The 18,332-nt window shown below is 40.6% G+C and overlaps 2 protein-coding genes across 3 annotated transcripts; both read left to right on the top strand.

The window, feature by feature from the left end:
• Positions 1-735: 735 nt before the first annotated feature.
• On the top strand, positions 736-3,902 carry LOC138620127 (T-cell immunoglobulin and mucin domain-containing protein 4-like). Its single transcript, XM_069697085.1, has 6 exons — positions 736-839; positions 1,005-1,343; positions 1,415-1,459; positions 1,611-1,690; positions 2,282-2,375; positions 2,523-3,902. The coding sequence occupies exons 1-6, from the start codon at positions 797-799 to the stop codon at positions 2,606-2,608; spliced, it is 687 nt and encodes a 228-aa protein (XP_069553186.1). The 5' UTR covers positions 736-796; the 3' UTR covers positions 2,609-3,902.
• A 1,767-nt stretch (positions 3,903-5,669) lies between these two features.
• LOC138620128 (protein sidekick-1-like) lies at positions 5,670-11,220 on the top strand. 2 transcript variants are annotated; one of them, XM_069697086.1, is made up of 14 exons: positions 5,670-5,857; positions 5,945-6,283; positions 6,513-6,641; positions 6,758-6,925; positions 7,035-7,105; positions 7,226-7,472; positions 7,562-7,636; positions 7,758-7,838; positions 8,296-8,424; positions 8,528-8,692; positions 9,057-9,109; positions 9,667-9,769; positions 9,855-9,885; positions 10,055-10,816. In XM_069697086.1, exons 1-14 carry the CDS (start codon positions 5,794-5,796, stop codon positions 10,152-10,154), a joined length of 1,755 nt encoding a protein of 584 aa, XP_069553187.1. In that variant the 5' UTR covers positions 5,670-5,793; the 3' UTR covers positions 10,155-10,816. The 2 variants fall into 2 exon arrangements, with proteins under 2 accessions (XP_069553187.1, XP_069553188.1); XM_069697087.1 differs by lacking the exon at positions 10,055-10,816 and adding an exon at positions 10,826-11,220 and having other exon boundaries at positions 5,673-5,857.
• The last annotated feature ends 7,112 nt before the right edge of the window (positions 11,221-18,332 follow it).

An 18,332-nucleotide genomic window follows, 5' to 3' on the forward strand; every position in this document is an offset into this window, starting at 1 on the left:
TGCTGAATAAATTAATGATTCAAGGTTAATTAGTAACTTTGAAAATGATTTTAAACCAAATTAAATTTGTTAAATTGAGTTGTTTTTAGTCATGAAGGACAGGCAAGACAGTTATTTTAAGCACTTGATTAAGAGGACATTTTGGAGAGTGGACAGTTTGACTCTGCTTTGAATTAAAACTCCAGAAACAAGGCAGATGTTGATGCATTGAGTGACTGTAATGAATCTTACAGAATATTTTTAAAGAAAAAATCGGGCTAAGGACTTCTCTTGCAGGGTCAGTGAAAAACAATTTCAAACGCCCTGAACCACAACACTGACTTAGCTAAATTTGAGTGACCTGAAAAGATATGAATAAATGAGAAAGGTAGGTTTCTTCAGAAACTGCTTGTGTCAGATATAACACTTACTCAATTGTAACATTTCCTTTTGAAGTGTGTGTTATCAGCTTCTGGTAATTAAAACTTCCCATACTGGATAAATAAAGGATTGCATGTTTTCCAGAGTAGAATATTTGGATTTATCGTGTTACAGCTGAGGTTTATATTCACGATGATAAACTCAGACGTGGTTTATAGCAGCAGATGAGACAGATTCTTTTCCCAGGGGGCTCATTGCACATCAGAACTCAAGTCCGAAAGTAGACAAGACTAGTATTGATTTCCTTCCTGATTTAAGGAAAAAAAAAAGGGAAGTTAAGCCTTCAGTGTATGATAGCATCTGCCCTGCAGTGTGTGTGGGGGAGACATTTATTTTATCCTCACTTCAGGACATTGTTATACAATAGCCTACACACATGCGTGGTCTATCTTATTTTTTCCTCTCGATCCTGATCCACGGTAAGTCGATCGGTTGTGCTTTTTTGTTTCCTGCTATTTGTAGTGTGCTTGTTGGTGGAAGGTTATGTGTCGAGGAGTGTAGGTGCAGTTGAGGGATTCATATCAGAATCATAAATGTAATCTGTATCATCCAGTTTAATGCAAATCACTGCTGTCCTCTCACAGTGTCATCCGGCACCGTCACAGTCATTGGCCTCATCGGGCACAATGTCTCTTTGCCCTGCGGGTACGACACCCAAACTCACGGCATCCTGAGTTTCTGTTGGGGACAAGGGAAGGTGCCCAGGTCCAAATGCTCCAACACAATCCTCTCCTCCCAGGGTGGGGATGTGCTTTTCAGGCAATCTTCTAGGTACCAGCTGCTGGGTCGGGTGACAGATGGAGAGTTGTCCCTGACCATCATGAACGCTCAGAGGAGTGATGCCGGTGTGTACGGCTGCAGGGTTGAGTTGCCTGGGTGGTTCAATGACCACAAGGTCAACACACAACTGATTATGGAGGAAGGTAATGCTCAAGCAAGCAGATGATCATGATGTTTTTCAGTTGAGCCAATTGAAGTATTTTGTTTTTGTCAGCTCCAATCGGACAAACTGATACCGAGATCTGCACACTTTCTGCTGGTGGGACAAAAGAGATAACAATCAAAATCATTTTCCAAATCTGAAAGTCTTTAAGCAGCTCTCATTTGAAATAAAACATTATTTATTTATTTTTTTATAGCATAAACTTCATTTTATGGATCGTACTAACTGACAGTTGAACTTCTTACAGAATTACTGACAACATCCACCCCTAAAAATGTGGAAGTTAGTGAACCAATACTTGACATGATTCAAAGTACAACAACTGAGGTATGGAACTGTTCTTTTAAAAATGAAGAAGCATTATATATTCAAAACACAAAATTTATGCAGATAATTAAACCTTTTACAGGACAGGAGGACTCTTCGGTGACTAAAATCACAATTTAAAATGATTTAGTAAAAATGAATGTCTTATTGTTTTTTGCAAACTATGAATAACAATAGGCCGCCCGACTCTGGACAAGATTGGTTTTGCAATTAGTCATTAAACAACAAGAAGGGGGAGATGTCACAAAGGCACAGCTCTGATACAATTTTTTTTAAATTTATTCTTATCCAATATTTAGGTAATTCTATTTCAGGAACATTTTGATGCAGCGGAATGTGAGTCATAATTAGAATCATAAAAATATACAAAATTATAAGCATGTGTCTTTCACATCTTATTTTGTTGAAAAATGTAAATTCAGCTGCACGTGTGTGGTTGTGGGTTAAAGCTAGAAGTGAGAAATAGAGAGCACAAAGATTATAACATTTTTCAATATACTATTTAATGTATCAAATTATGTTAATTATTTATGGCAACGTATTTAAAACTATGTGCCAATCACAGTTGACCCAGTTCATTTTTCATTGCAGGAAAAATTCAAAGGCTTCTGGAGAATGGGGAACATTGGCAGAATGGCAGCTATTTTCTGCTTCCCCATAATCGTAATCTTCGCCTTTATTTTCTGTAAGTATGGAATGGATTATAGTTTGTGACTCATCTGCCATCCAAATTAATTTTACATTAACAGTGGGCGTCTATTTATCATCTGAAGCCACAGAGTGGGCTTCCCTTTTTAAGACTGAAAATAATGTTTGCATTTCTTCAAACTAGGGAGGGTGTTTCTGTCGAGGGGAACACGTCAACATCTCAACACCTCAGCTGCTGAGAATATTTACGAAAGTGTCCCAATGATCTAATGATGGTAAAAAAAAACAGGAAAACAAAAGACACAGGTTTCTATTTGGAATTTCTGGCTGCAGAAGTGGCTGCCAGTCATGTGTTGAATCTCTCCCTCTCCTTGGCTTTTGCTTTGAACTCCTATCAACAAGAGAACAAAAATGACCTATATCCTCACTAAAGCAGCTTATAGCATCCCGCCATTCTCTGAAAAGGGTAAATGTGCATCAGAAGATACAAAAATATTCTGCAGATTGTCGTGGCAAGTATGTATTTCCACGTGAGAAATAAACAAAGATAAAATGAAATATCCTTTTCAATTTAATAATACAAGATAACGTAAGAATATCAAAGACTCAAAGAATATCAGAGAATCACAGAGTCAATCTTTTTCAGCTGAAAGGACAGGCTAATGCACACAGAGTGTACATGATGAGTCTGACAAAACGTACAGATACAGCCACACATTTATAGGGAAAATGTAGTCAAAACAGAGCACAAGAACATCTTCCACCCCAAGATTGGAATATGTTCCTCTTCACTAGACATAGCGAAGCAAGCACCTCGTACACAAATAGAAGTGCTGGAGGTTAGCTGGAAAGTTACAGAGAATAATAAAAATAGCACGTAGGTTATTACATATATAAGGTAATGATTAATTTTGCTCCAACACAGATTAATTTGCTTTAATTTTCTGTGCTTGTTCAGAAAAGCTTGCGGATGTTTTAAATTTATGGAGGTGATGCTATGGAGCCATCTACTGGACCTACTGAACATAATCAGAATACCTATCAACGTGAATAATGCATTACAGGGGTGAGAATTGGATTTAAAAGAGGGAGAGCAAGATATGTACATATAACTCTCTACTGTATATGAAAATACAATGACTAATAACGAGTAAATTAAATAATAACACACTTTGGACATGGTTAAATAAATTACATTTTCACCACATTTGTAGCAATTTTACGATCAAATAAACTGCCCTGATGACACACTGAACCCTCTCTAGGTGAAAGACATGTGTTGGGTTATATTGGTTATGTGTTTTGTTAAGTGTATGTAAGTGTGTGTATTTTTTCTATAAAAAATAAATTTAAAAAAAAAATCAGAGGTGAATACATCTTTTGTGTCTCAGAGAGGCTTTGCCTTGTTTACAGCAACTTTACATTCATGACTGATGTGAGAAAATCATCTGAAAGGTGTCAAATTTACACGCAAAATTACTGCTGATGTATGTAACTCTATCCTTCAAAGTTTTATTTTTTGTTTTTGTAAGTATCCTTGTCGCGTGTAATTAAAAAAAAAACGTTTGTACTTTCATTGCTAACAATAATGAATTTATCTTTACCTCATCCTACTTAATATCCTTTGATTTAGTGCTTAACTACACGTAATAGGTGTAATAGCCATCCAGCCATTATCTACGGATCCCAGGGACCCCAAAGTCAGCCTATCCCAGCTGACTGTGGGTGAAGGTGGGATGTATCCTGGTCGCCAGTCCATCACAGCGCCAACATAGAAAGACAGGCAATCACTCACGCTCACATTCACACCTTCAAACAATTTAGAATCACCAATTAATGTAGCACTCATGTTTTTGGACCGTGAGAGGAAGTCAGAGAGCCCGAAGAAAACACACGCTAGCACAGGGAGAACATGAAAACTACACACAGAAAAGCCCCGGCTGAGGTTCAAACCCAGAACCCTCTTGGTGTGAGGCATGCTGCCTGTATTCAGTTACCTTTTTCTGAAAATACTAAGCTTATAAAACATCCTGCTTTGAATCTTACAATTATGATGCAGGATCAAAATATTTACAAATTCGTATTTGAATTATTGTAATAGTTTGTTGAACTAACCACACATTTTGGGAAGATCAAAGAGGACGTTCTTTGCTGGGTCACTGAACATCCAACAGATCCAAAGTGTTTACTCCGCACTCTAAGAAATTTGCAAAAGTCCAATGCCCCTCAGTGAACCGGACATTGTATTTTTCAACAGTGTCTGGAAATAAACAGTCAAAGTTTTTTCTAATTTTAATTAAAATAATCAGTGAAGGCATCTTTTTAATGAATCATTGAGGGAAATATTCTCAATGAAGCTGTGTGATAAAATAATATAAATTGTTGCAAGTCAGCATGTTTTCTTATTGTTTCCCTTGTATGTAATTTTCTTCAGCGCTGCTGTCTCTATTTGTGTTGGTACACTGGTGCGCATGTGCATATCATCATAGAAATTCCCGTATGAGTTCAGTTAATAATAAGTGTTTCATAAATCCCTCTGGATTTGGATTTCATGTGGTGCTAAACTCATCAGACAGGTGTGATGGTGTATAAATATCTGTTACATTGTAAGTTATAGTGACAAACGGGGAAATAATGTGTTTGTCTGCTTTGAATCCCACAAGTAATTACAATAATATAAGAAATCTACTCTTTGTATTTTGAGATGTTGTTGTTGTAACCTTATTCCAACCACATGTTTCATGAGGAGCTATTACAGAGGAAGTTCTGTGCTCGGTTACTAAACATTCAGCAGACCGATATGTTTACTCAGCAGTCTAAGAAACATACAAAAGTCCATGGCCCTCGAGTAAACCGGACTTTCTATTTTCATCTGTGTTATATTTGAGAACACAATATGTACAGTTGTTGGATAAATAAAGGTGTGTGGTATTTAAAACCACCTTATGTTTTTGCTCACATGCTGATAATAAAAATTGTAATTAACGTTAAGAGGTATCAAATATTTTTGGACCAAATTATTTTCTTTGGCGTGTGCTCACTTTCACAACTGCAGAATTTCTGTAGATGCAAAGCTGCTCTGTCACTTTCTTACTCCCAGAAGAAAAGATGAATTCAGCTTAATAATATCTTTCTATCTCTACCACCACAACAGGAACTGAGAACAAACAAGGTGGCATGTTTATAACCTTGGTTGTGTCTCTGTCTAATCATCAAAATGAAACAATGTGCCAGGAGGAACATTGTTTCATTTTGGTAGAAGGAACAAAAACCACAGAAAAGGAAACGGCTCTTTTCTGCATCCGTCTTCTGGTTGCAGAAGTTGTTTGTGCGAGCATATCAAGGGCGGTGTCATGTGATGTGAAAAGATTTCAACGCAGAAACCGGACTGTGGTTGGTTCAGTGTGGTTGAGCAGTCGAACTAATCCTTCCATTGACTTGGAAACAGCTGTAAAATGAGTATTTCGGGCAGCATACACCTTTCTTTGTGTTGCATTCTTTTCTTTTATCTATGGCTTGGTAAGACAGTCATGTAGATGATTTGCATTTTCATTTACTAACCATTGACTATTTTGTTTTACCAGAAATCTTGCATTGCCTTTTCAGGTTGTGTGTCTGCAGAGGCCCTGATAGCCACAGTGGGGACAGATGTTACTTTAATATGCAACTATGATGCTCGTAAACAAGGCAGGCTTTCAGTGTGCTGGGGCCGCGGGGCCATACCCAACAGAGGCTGTGGCAATGAGGTGATCAGGTCGGACGGGGCATCTGTGATCAGCAGACTGTCAGAGCGCTACCAGCTCCTGGGTAATCTTGGTGAGGGTGATGTGTCGCTGACCATCAGGCAGGTTGTGGAGAGCGACTCAGGGACGTACGGCTGTCGTGTGGACATACCGGGCTGGTTCAATGATCTCAAACGTCAGCTGACTCTGACAGTAAATGCAGGTGAGACCAGCAAAGATACATTATAAAGATAAAAAGTGCTTTTATGAAGTCATGTCTGAAAATCCTCACATTCCAGCAGCTAGAACAAGGACGTTAGACTTGACAAAATTACATAACAAATAAAATGATTTTGGCGATTTCTGATTTTTACCTGGAAAATCATTGATCGATATTGATCCTGATGTTTCAGCACTTTACAGCCTTGTACTATGTTTTTCTCGATTTTTAGTGCGCCCTAATCCCGTGAAGATAGACACAAGAGAGGTGAAGGAAAGGATGGTCACTGTTCACTGGACTCCTGTGTTTGATGGCGGCAGGCCCATCACAGCCTACAGGATTCATCTAAAAAATAAACAGGGTAAGCAGAAGGAAACTACTCCAGTAATCCTCACAGATTATAGATACTAGGCAGCCAATTCTACTTTTTGAAATACATTTAATTTACCATGTAGATCTTATCTTCCTGTTGCACAGCACCCTGGGATACTGCAGTTGTAACCGAAGTGTCAAATGCTGATCTGACTCAGGTGACTTTGGTGGATTTGCGTCCATCCAAGACCTACAACCTTCGGATGTACGTTATCAACAGTCTGGGAATGAGTGAAAGCAGCAATGTTCTGACTGTCACAACAAAAGAAGCAGGTAGATTTAGACATTATTTATTCATTAAGGCAGAATTATTATTATAGAAAACAAAACAAAAAAACAACAACAAAAAAAATCCACATTTTCAAATGTGTTTTCTGTGCAGCTCCAGAGGGTCCTCCTTTGGATATGCAGCTTGTGGCCCTCAGTTCTCACAGTATCGAAGTTACCTGGAAGGTAAAGTCACAATTTTGAAACTTTATTTGCAGACACATTTAACAATATGCTCTACGCAGCATCCTTTTTTATCCAGGCCCGGTGACTGGACATAGATGGAGTGGTTGTTTTCTCTTACAGCCTCCGAGGGCTGAGCTCAGAAACGGCGTGCTGCGGAGTTACAGAATTAGCTACAGAGAGTTTGACCCTGCAAGCAAACAGTTTAAACAGTGGCAGCACTTAAGTCTGACGGCCACACGTGAGGTAGAGAGTGTCGTCCTAAAGAACCTAAAGCCTTCTTCCGAGTACGGCGTGATAATACAGGCCAAAACAAATGGAGGAATAGGACCTGCCTCAACTGCACCTCTCTGCTCCACTCCAGATGAGGGTAGGTCAGGAAATATGAGAAAATTATGATCAAAAACATGAATTTAATCATCATTTTGATTTAATTTCTTTTGTTTTGTTTTTTCAAAGTTTATGAAACAACAACAGCAACTGGTATGTCTTCTTCCACTGCTGCCACAATGAGGACACAATACTCAACCCCGGGTGTGTGTTATTGGGCTACTGAAACTTTCCTGAATTATTTCTTGAAAACCATACATTATAAATCAATTGATTATGACTGGAGTATGACTTCTTTTTTTTTTCTCTCTCTCTCTGCTCTCAGCTCTCACAACTTCAACTTCGACAGTTGAGTTTTTTTCTGTGACCACAGTGTGGGAACAAGGCACAACAATAATCACCCCAGGTACTTCATATTTTATATATTTATATGGAGTTTGTAGTTTTTCATTAATGGTTTAAGCTCTAATAAAGGAACATTAACCAAACACCATGTAAAATGATAATGATTTCCATCCAGTAAAATCTGACTTAAATCACAAACATCTGACAAGAAGACATCAGCAAACTGTAAGAATGGCTTCACTGATATTTAATTACTTTAGACCTGCTTTGTTTTAGATTTGCAGTATTACATTGAAATTTGTTTTATTTGAATGAGGGCTTCCAGCTGTGTCTCACATATTATGGAAGTTAGATCAAATGGTGTACTTTAGTGTCCCATAGGCGAGCCACTATTTGCAGCTCCCGATCACAATGTTTCTGCCAACGAATCACGTTCAAAACCACAAAAGTAAACTGAGCAAAACAAAAGCCAAACCCAAGGTTGTCTTTGCTAAACGTCACCGCTGTGTGCCTCCTAGTGGCCCCCGATCCCCCGGTAGTTGAGCTAAAGGAGGTGAAAGACAACACAATTTCCCTTCTTTGGACTGCTGGATTTGAAGGTTACAGCCCCATCACTGGCTACTTCTTGGAGTACAAAGCAGCAAACGGTAAGAGAAGACCTCAATTGAATAATTCAACCTTTGCATCTGTGCTTCAGTTAATACAACCGTGGCATTTGGTAACATAATGTAAAATATTTTTTCCCCACAGCCTCATGGGATTACACAAAAACTGTTGTGGACTTCGGCCCCAACCAGACAGAGGCCACAATAATTGAAATCAATCCCTCAACATACAACATCCGCATGTTTTCCAAAAACAGTCAGGCCACCAGTAGAGCCAGCAACGTCCTCACGATCACCACCGGAGAAGCAGGTATTGTTGTTTTTATTATAATTTTCGCTGTCTCAGTTGTACGTTACTGTAGTTAATCAGGCAGAACCGGACTTAACTCTTTCACATTATTGTTACCAACATGCTTTGGTTCATTAACAACTCTTTTCTGTAATAGCAGAAGCAGTGGCTGTTATTTACACTCTGTCAGGCAGCCCAACAATATATACATGTACTACATTTTTGTTAAAACTCAGTCACAGTTACTTAAACAACAAGAAGCCGGACTACTTCTCAGTTCCGGTCTTTTATTAGGCGAACTGTTTCTGCGTACTTAGCAGTTTTGTGAGAAGCAACACTTTTGAAACTTCTTCCTGACTGCTTTCCTGTGTGGTGTGTCTGACAGGTCATCAGAGGGACATTCCCATTACCACCATATCAACAGATACTAATAGTGTTGTAAGTATCAAACTAGGACTGAAATGATAACAATCTGAGTATTTACATCACATGTCTAATATTCACTTATAATGACAAACCCAACAGAGCTTTAACCTCTTGGAGCTCATTGTTTTGATTTTACAGTCGATATTAGACACTTTTGGACCACTGTTTCTAACAACTGTGGGAGGAAGTACTCCCCATTTTTTCTGTCTCAATGCAGGCACTGAGAACCAGTTAGGGGACTTTTTTTTTTTTTTTTTTTTTTACATACATACAGTATGCATATTTTTGCAGTACAGGTAAAAAGGTACTCGTAATATGCATGTTGTTGCTAACCCTGTAAATAGATCGTTGTTGTGCAGATAAGACGTTGCCAACTGCTGGCTTATGTCATGTTAAAGTTCCTATTGGTGGTGCAAATGCAAGTACAAAAAGTCCTTGAAGGTTTGTAGTTCTTGGAAGTTCCCCGGTAGGTACTTTCTTTCAGAACAGTTCGGTCCAAAAGAGCCCATATTAACTCAATGCCATAGGTCAGGCACACTTTAACCTTACATGTTAATCTTCTCTGCTAGGTGACTGTTGAGGACAGTCAAAGTGGTCACCTGGCTGCCATCATTGTTCCGGTGATGCTGGTTGTGTTGATTGTTGCCATAGTAACCACATGGCAACTTCGACGTGAGTATGCCCGGGAGCATTGCTTCTTACAGAAACCTGACGAAATTTCCCTCATTAATTTGTTCTTTTCATTCTCTCTTCACAGGATTAAAACAGAAAAAAGGCAACCTACACATGTGAGTGTTTGCATTACTTGGTACATTTTTTTTTTAATGGAGAATAAAGGAGCAGTGTGTAGAATTTAGTGGCATCTGGTAATTAGGATTGAAATCAATTGAGCTCCTGTCCCCTAACCCTTCCACGCATGTGAAATCTTCATGAAATCTGCTGAATGGCCCTCTCCAGGACCAGTGTTTGGATCCCTTTGGGGCTGAAAGATTCTACTGAAGTCAACTTTCCACCGAATCCAGCTGCATTGCGTTTCGGCCCCGACACGGAAAACTGAAGCTGATTTCTGCCATTCTCGTCCGAGCTTGTGATTCCACCTGAGACAGTGCATCAGCAGCAACCCAGAAGCAGCTTGGGACTCTTCTATGCTGCAGATAGATTGTGATTTGCGATTTGCACATAGCAGATCAGCTCAGCAGGAAGTTTGAAAAGAAAAGCATAGAGCAGCTGGTCGATTTTCAAAATAAAACACCCTGTGCAGAATTCTGATCATACATCTCATCAATTTATCAACTTCTACCCCTCTGATCTTTTAAGTAGGACCAAATGCATGATAGCTATTAAATAATAGAAGGATGAATGTTTTCTGTAAAAGCTGTACAACAGAAAACTGCATTAACTTTGTAGGAAAGTATAGGAAATTACAACCATAAACCAAAAACAGGCAAAAAATAAACCACTTAACACATTTTCCTGCTAGAAGCAAAAATAATCAAAGAAAAAACTTACCAAACAAACAAAAACCGGACAGACAAAATGCTTCACTTGTCAAACACTCCAAAACTCCTGGTAGCGTATGAAGTTGCAGAAGATGAAACAAAATAGCGTTGCTCACGCAATGTGATGGGCCAGTGCGTGTGGAAAATGCACGTTAAATCCTACACAATGAACTTTTAAGACACTTGTGTGCCTCTACTGCACTGAACAATTACTTTTATTTGTCTGCAGGTGGCTGCCCAATGGAATACGTTTCAGAGACTCTGAGTCATTAGAAGAGCTGTAAAGCTCTGAGTTGCTCTGCACTTTAACCGAAAGACCGTTAAACTCAAAAAGAAGCAGCAGTTCTGAATTTTATGAAATTTGTCAAAGATTGTATAATTTTGTTTATTTTGTCATTAAAGAAAGAAACAGAAAAAAACTAACCAAATGAATGAAACTAACCAAAGGAAAACAATGACCTCTTCTTTGAGAACACTCACTAAACACACTAACACTGAGGTGTAGTTTGGGTTTCAGCTTCCAATCTCTGTTGTGATCTGTTGTGTGTGGTATTATGTGCAATGGAAAGGTACTATAGTTTTTCTGTTGTCTATTTTTGGTAATAAATCTCTATGTTGTTTGTTCATCTACACTTTATTTTACCGAGTAAACCATTGTGTGTCAATAATGATTATATTTTGTTTTGATGGTGTCTTTCATGTCATTCTAGGGTCACCTTACATCACATAAAATCAATAATTTAGGATAACATACACAACAGAGCAAAGCTCAGCAATGAGTTTAATGAATTAACTTTATTGTGGTTTAGAATAGGATGCAGTTGATTGAAGTTAGTAAGCTTGTTTAAAAAATGTATTTTGAGAGTTTTTAATTCTGTAGTGTTATGAGGAAGTGAGAAGACGTTGACTTCCAAAGTTTGGGAGCAGCATAGCAAAAGGCCGTGGCACCAACTATATAGAGGGTGAAGGCTGGTCATGCCAGTAGACCTGCTGATGGGGAGCAGAAGGGAGTTTAAGTCTGAAGGTCTGTGACACAGATAATCAGAAAGTTTTACATTTTAATGATACAACTTTGAAATTAAACTGTTGACACAACAGATTTACTTGGTGGTTATGTGAATGTGTTTAAAATATTCTAAATGAAATCAGCTGGAAAACATTTAAACAGTTCAAACAACATATTCACCCAGCCATGAATGGTTTATAACTGTTTATGTGTTGAGAGTAAATTTCATTTAGAGTTCTTTTTTAAATCCTCCATCCTCAATCCTATTTTCTTTCTACTAACTATACCTAAATAGACTCGACAGATATATATAATCTTAAAATTGAGGAGCCAGCAATAACAGTTCAATTATTTACTTATTAACATATATTTTATTTGACCACCACTTTTATTAAAAAAAACAAAAAACAAAGGCAACATTGTGAAATTGAATTTCCACATCTCTAAAACAACCACAAGAGTGCACCAGAGTCCCACCAGTCAGGGGATGCAATGCTCTTCAGTGCCCACTCAGATCTCACCTCATCATCAGCACAGCCGTCCTCAGGGGCAGGCACTGCAGCCAGCTGGATTTCCATCCATCTGTCCTGCAAATCTCTTAATTGTCCTAATTAGGGAGAGGAGGAAGAGGAGGAGATCTGATACCTCTGTGGAGCTTTGAGGCAGCTGCCTGTGAGGGAGTCTCCCTCTAATGGGGGATCACAGGGGGGATACCGAAGCCATGCGTCTGAGCATGGCACATGGCACAGTGGGGATCGATGTTTGTATGGGTATGAATGGATGTGTATATGAATGAATGTTCAAAAAAAGGACTTCCACTTCCTTTTTCTTGTTTATATCTCCAAAACAACGAGGCCTCTGATGAAGGAACTGTTGTTATTTTTGTTTCTGACTTCACAAACTGAAGTGTTACACTTCCTGAGAATGGGACTAATTGTCTGCAGTAGTGTAAATATTGCCTGATTATTGGTTTGCTGCGGTAACCCATCACAAACTCCAAGCTGCTGACGCACGGAGTCATAGTACACTGTGTGACCGTGGCCTGTAAACACAGCTCCACCACATCCCTCCTCTCTGGACTTCCTCTCATCCCTGGACCTCTCGCGTCTGTCCGCTGTCTGCTGCTTTCCGCTGCCTCCTCAGTCTGGCTTTGCTTACAGAAACACAAATGCCTGGTCCTGACCTCGCGCTTTCCTCAATCGCAAACTTCTCCATCTTCATCCATACTCCTCTCTGCTCAGGTCCTGCTGATTACACTGTGTGCCACTTACATAAACAGAAGAAAAGAGGCAAGGAAGGTTGTGGGAAGCACTGGTTGGATGACTTTGATGAGGTCCCTTTGATTGACCACACAGCCAAAAACCAATTTACCTCCCAGCCACCTACCCCCACCGTCATTGATTCCCCGTGACCATGCCTGCCACCAGCAACCCAGACAGAGCAACAACTAGTAGTCAAGGCACAAAGCATGAGGAGTTAAGACACAAATGGAAACAGCTGATCTCGCTGACCAGTGGTCAATTTGCAATATGTATCATCACCCCAACAATTTTGTCACCTCCTTCACTGCATGGCGTCCTGTCCGCTTTAAACATCTGAGACCAAACATCCATTAAGGCGACAGCACACACACCTTATGTAAGCCGTGCAGGGCTGTGTCAGCTGAAGGCTGCAGTGTGAAACTGCAGGTGGGAAATTGAGGACGGAGGAGGGAGTGTATGGTTATAATAATGGCGGTGGGGACAGAGTTAGCACTGCAATAAATCATGCACTTTGGTTTTGGCCACATCAAGGCACTAACACTCAGGAAGTGGAGACTCTGAATGGTACCACATACACCAAAGACTGAGCTCCACAGGAGGGGCTGATCTCAAGGCCTTGTTCCCCCAGAACGGATATACGGCCCTGGGCCGAAGGAGCTGCCAGATGTTGGCCCTTCTGGGGAGCCTTATGAACTTGAGAGGAACAGAGCGGATGAGAGTATCGAACAGAAATAAAAGGGGCAGGGAGTTGAGGTGGAACAACAAAAAAGAGAAGGGCGGTACAGAGGTAGTCTGTGGAAGCATGCAGAGTGCTGGGGCATGGACTATTTGCTGATGAAAGAAACACTAATTGAATCAAGTCTTTATCCAAACCCCCTGCAAACTACAGCAGCTCAAAGGGGACTTTTCATCTTGTCAGAGCTACAGCATGCCAATCGATGTGAAAATGAAAAAAATTAAAATGTAAAAAAAATAAGGCAAAGTAGAAATCCTAAAATCAGGAGCAAAAGTTTTGTGTGAGCTGGACAAAAGAATAAGAAACTTGAGCCGAGAATGATGGTGAAGTATTGATCCAAAAATCCCCTCATTCATGATGCGATCTGACGGTGCATTTGTGTGTGCGTTGATGTGATCTGATCAGCCAACCTGAGCCAGATGGATGTCAGCGCACATGTTTGAAGGTCAGACATAACAGTTACCATGGAGACATCACCAAGTAGACCAAGTAAACCAAGTACAACGTTGCGCTGCACTGTTGTCTCCCCAAGGGACGTATCAGCCTGTGTGTGTGTGTGTGTGTGTGTGTGTGTGTGTGTGTGTGTGTGTGTGTGTGTGTGTGTGTGTGTGTGTGTGTGTGTGTGTGTGTGTGTGTGTGTGTGTGTGTGTGTGTGTGTGTGTGTGTGTGTGTGTGCGCACGCGTGCGCGTGTGCGTGTGTGTTAGTGCGTATCTGCATATCTGCATGTGTGGCTCTTGACGTGTGTACAATATAATAGTTTCAATCTGTGTGCTACATTTCTTTTTTGTGTTTTAAGGATTTGAAAGTCATGTTCAGATCATTCAGAAGCAGGTTAGATTTAAAAAAATAATAATAATAATAATTACAGCACGATACAACTCTACAAACTTTGAAAAATCCAGGAACAGAATACTTTTAAAAATTGTTTTGGGGAAATTACTTAAATAGTTTTCTTGCGACTAACAAATATTAAAGTACAATTATTTGATAAATATAACTGCATGCTTTTCTCTTTTGTGTCTGTGCTGCATATGTAAGCTGAACACATTGTAGAGATTCATCATTGCGTGTTATTGAGCAGATCTTGAGAGAAGTGGCAAATTTCAACCTTGTCGGAGGTCTAAGTTTCCATAGAAACACACTAGACTTTATGTTGGCGTAGCGAGTTTATCAAATGCTGGAAAAAAATGTTTTATTTGACAGCCAGTCATTGAGGACATAAATAGCTATACTGACATGCTTGTTGCTTCCTTTTGCACACCCATAATCCTAAATGCTTGCAGTTATTTCCATAAACGTTTGAACATCCCAAACCATATCTTGTACGATTCATATCACACGTCACCTCTCATTCAGGCAGCATTAAGTGTCAGAGCTTTGAACAGAGGCATGGGCCTTAATCTGTTTAAATTTGCTTCCTTCTCGGTGCTAACACCACTGACTTTTGCTTTTTTATACACCTGCCCAGAGGCGAGTTCTAGTAAGGAGAGGCGTCAAATTGGAAGACCTCCATCGTCCTGGCAGCTGAACACAGTGGAAGTCTTGGATCTGTTCAGGGGATTGGACCAGCTGAGCTCTGCCATGGAAGACAAGTGGCTGGCGCTGTTGAATGGGAGAAAGAGTGCGGCGGGAACGGGGAGAAGGAGGGGGATGTAAAGCAGAGGAGGAGGAAGAGAGAGGTAATCACATCAGGGGATTAGTGGCTGTTATTAATGGAGGATAAGGCTCTTTGCTGTCAGTCTCTTGCTCATACGCACACACAGACACAAACAAATTCACATTGTATGCTCCCTACATCCATCCATCCATCCCTCTCTCTCTCTCTCTCTCTCTCTCTCTCTCTCTCTCTCTCTCTCTCTCTCTCTCTCTCTATCTATCTATCTATCTATCTATCTATCTATCTATCTATCTATCTATCTATCTATCTATCTATCTATCTATCTATCTATCTATCTATCTATCTATCTATCTATCTATCTATCTATCTATCTATCTATCTATCTATCTATCTATCTATCTATCTATCTATCTATCTATCTATCTATCTATCTATCTATCTATCTATCTATCTATCTATCTATCTATCTATCTATCTATCTATCTATCTATCTATCTATCTATCTATCTATCTATCTATCTATCTATCTATCTATCTATCTATCTATCTATCTATCTATCTATCTATCTATCTATCTATCTATCTATCTATCTATCTATCTATCTATCTATCTATCTATCTATCTATCTATTTCCTTGTCTGTGACACAGTAATTCAATTACACAGCTGCCTCTCTTCTCCTCGTCCAACCTCTGGCCGATGGCAATGCGTTATGATTTTGGTTTGTAATATTCTCGCTACCTACTTCATGAGGGAGAAAAATGATCTGCTCCTGTGTGTGTGTGTGTGTGTGTGTGTGTGTGTGTGTGTGTGTGTGTGTGTGTGTGTGTGTGTGTGTGTGTGTGTGTGTGTGTGTGTGTGTGTGTGTGTGTGTGTGTGTGAGCTTCTGTGCTTGTGCTGGCATGCCACCCCTTGAAAGATGGCCATTCAGTGGTGAACAAACAAGACATTTGTCTAAAGTCTTGCATCACCTCGGGGAAGACTCTGTGGAAATGTGCTTTGCCAGGTTATCTTTCGCTGTTATTTCCAGTCCCCCTGTGACTCACAGGATCCAAACTTAATGGTAAGATTTGTGGGAAAAAAAATGTCACCTGTCATTTGTGCTCAGGCATACTTGACACAATGTCTAACCTGTTTTTTCACTCCAATGCCTGCACACATGGATTAGAAATACAGGGCTACTCTTAGTGTGCGTGTGAGGCTGTTAAAGAAGATCATAAGACAATGATGTGGACTTATTGGCCTGAGAAGGCAAATACACGCAGACATACGTAAAGATGATAGTCACAATGGCTTTTCAGCGAGAAGATGTACGGGCCTGGGCTAAAGAGGCACATTTGCAGACTCTTTCATCAGTGAGAATTTGCCTCAGCTTTGCGGAGAGCCACAAAGACACCAGCATCCCACCGTGAGCTGCAGACACAGCTGCGCTGCAGTTTCATCATCTGAATGGAGTTTCACAGCAGTAGCAAGGAAACCAAAGTCCCTGAGCTCTGTCATATCACCCAAGGACCCTGGAGGTGCAGCAGCATGTCAGAGTGGCTCAGTGGCGACACAAATAAGTAAATAGACAGAATCCACATGCAAAGCAGGAAAAACTGGAGGGAGGGATGGAGAGCGTTTGAAAAGTAGCCAGTCGTTCCTTTTGGCCAAGCAGAGAGGCGGCAATAAAAATATATTCAGGTTTATGGATTTAATATTTTGTCTCTGACAGCCTGATAAAGCAGAGTTAACTCGAGTGTGAAACTTCTTCACAGGTGTTGAATTGAGATGTAGTTACTTAAATAAATCGGTAATTTGTTGCACTTGTCTCCAAATAAGTAAACAAGGCAAAAGTATGACTGCCTGCTTGTATTTACGCAGCTGTGTTTTTTTAAGTTGGTCTCTATGAACAGAGGGAGCTGAAGGCCCTGTGGGGATACACACACACACACACACACACACACACACACACACACACACACACACACACACACACACACACACACACACACACACACACACACACACACACACACACACACACACACACACACACACACACACACACATGCCAATCTATCTGTCTGTCAGCTCTGTGCTCATAATCACATCCTATCCCCTCGTGTTCCCATACACACAACCCCCCTGCCTCGCTTCACTGTAGAGGGAGAGAAAGGAGAGATCCCTCCAAACGCTCTCTAAGATTAAGGCTTTGTGTTTTACATGTGTTATCGTTGCTTCCCTTCGTTATCCCCCTGCTTTTGTCTCAGCCTCCTCCTCTAATTAGAATCTTGTCCCTTTCATTCCTCCATCCGCCTTTCTTCCACCTGTGAGAGCGAGGAGAAGAAGAGCACGGAGAGGGAAGAAGAAGAGGAGAAGAAGAAGAAGGAAGGAACGGGTGGAGGAAAGATGAAACGCGCGCCACACGGAGCGAGTGGCGGTGCGTTGTGGAATGCGGTGTCTGAGGGGAGGATGAAGGCGCTTGTCACGTCTCATCACACAAACGTACACACACGCACACACGCATACACAACCTGGCTATGGTGCAGCAGAGACACACAGTCCCGCTGAGCCGAGCTTTGAAAAGAAGAAAGTGCAAAGGGAATGAAAAAGAAGAAAGAAGTACAAGCAAGAAGAAGCCACCGTGTTGGATGTTTCATTTTGACCCATATTTGTCCTGACGCATGAATCAAACAGGCGCTGAGGAGCCCAGCGCATCTGTCACGACAGGGCGTTGGAGAAAATATCTAAGCAGATCCACCCGAATGCGCACACCGCTGGTGGTATGAACCGCAATTAGGAATTGCAAATAATGAGAACAATAGAATGTATACAATGTTAAGGCAAGTGAGCCCTGATGGCAGCGATTCTTTTTTCAGCAATGTGAACTGCTCTAACAAGCATAAAATCATTGCCTCATGCTCTCTTGCTCTCTTGCCTTCCCTGCTCCATACCCTCCCCTCTCCCTTCCCTCCTTGCCTCCAGCCAAGTTCAATGCTGTCTGTCCTTTGGCCCATAGCGTGGCCTCCTTGGTTGTTTATGTGCGAGGTGAGGACAGGCTGGCAATGCGCCTCTGTGTGCGGTCAGGCCGTGTTTACATCTGTCTGGCCCTGGAGCCTGGAACCTGGAGC

The sequence above is a fragment of the Brachyistius frenatus genome, unplaced genomic scaffold (genome assembly GCF_029030835.1).
Source record: "Brachyistius frenatus isolate BFR_SWC_R1_liver_20210118 unplaced genomic scaffold, ASM2903083v1 Contig_22, whole genome shotgun sequence".
Lineage (NCBI taxonomy): Eukaryota > Metazoa > Chordata > Actinopteri > Embiotocidae > Brachyistius > Brachyistius frenatus.

What these genes read in the sequence shown, in the direction of transcription:
- LOC138620127 (XM_069697085.1), top strand. Translation starts at nt 797, where the DNA reads ATGCGTGGTCTATCTTATTTTTTCCTCTCGATCCTGATCCACG. An exon ending in GATCTGCACACTTTCTGCTG is followed by an intron (nt 1,460 to 1,610) that starts GTGGGACAAAAG and finishes AACTTCTTACAG; the next exon opens with AATTACTGACAACATCCACC. An exon ending in TTCAAAGTACAACAACTGAG is followed by an intron (nt 1,691 to 2,281) that starts GTATGGAACTGT and finishes TTTTCATTGCAG; the next exon opens with GAAAAATTCAAAGGCTTCTG.
- LOC138620128 (XM_069697086.1), top strand. Translation starts at nt 5,794, where the DNA reads ATGAGTATTTCGGGCAGCATACACCTTTCTTTGTGTTGCATTCTTTTC. An exon ending in TGTCACAACAAAAGAAGCAG is followed by an intron (nt 6,926 to 7,034) that starts GTAGATTTAGAC and finishes TTTTCTGTGCAG; the next exon opens with CTCCAGAGGGTCCTCCTTTG. An exon ending in GACACAATACTCAACCCCGG is followed by an intron (nt 7,637 to 7,757) that starts GTGTGTGTTATT and finishes CTCTGCTCTCAG; the next exon opens with CTCTCACAACTTCAACTTCG.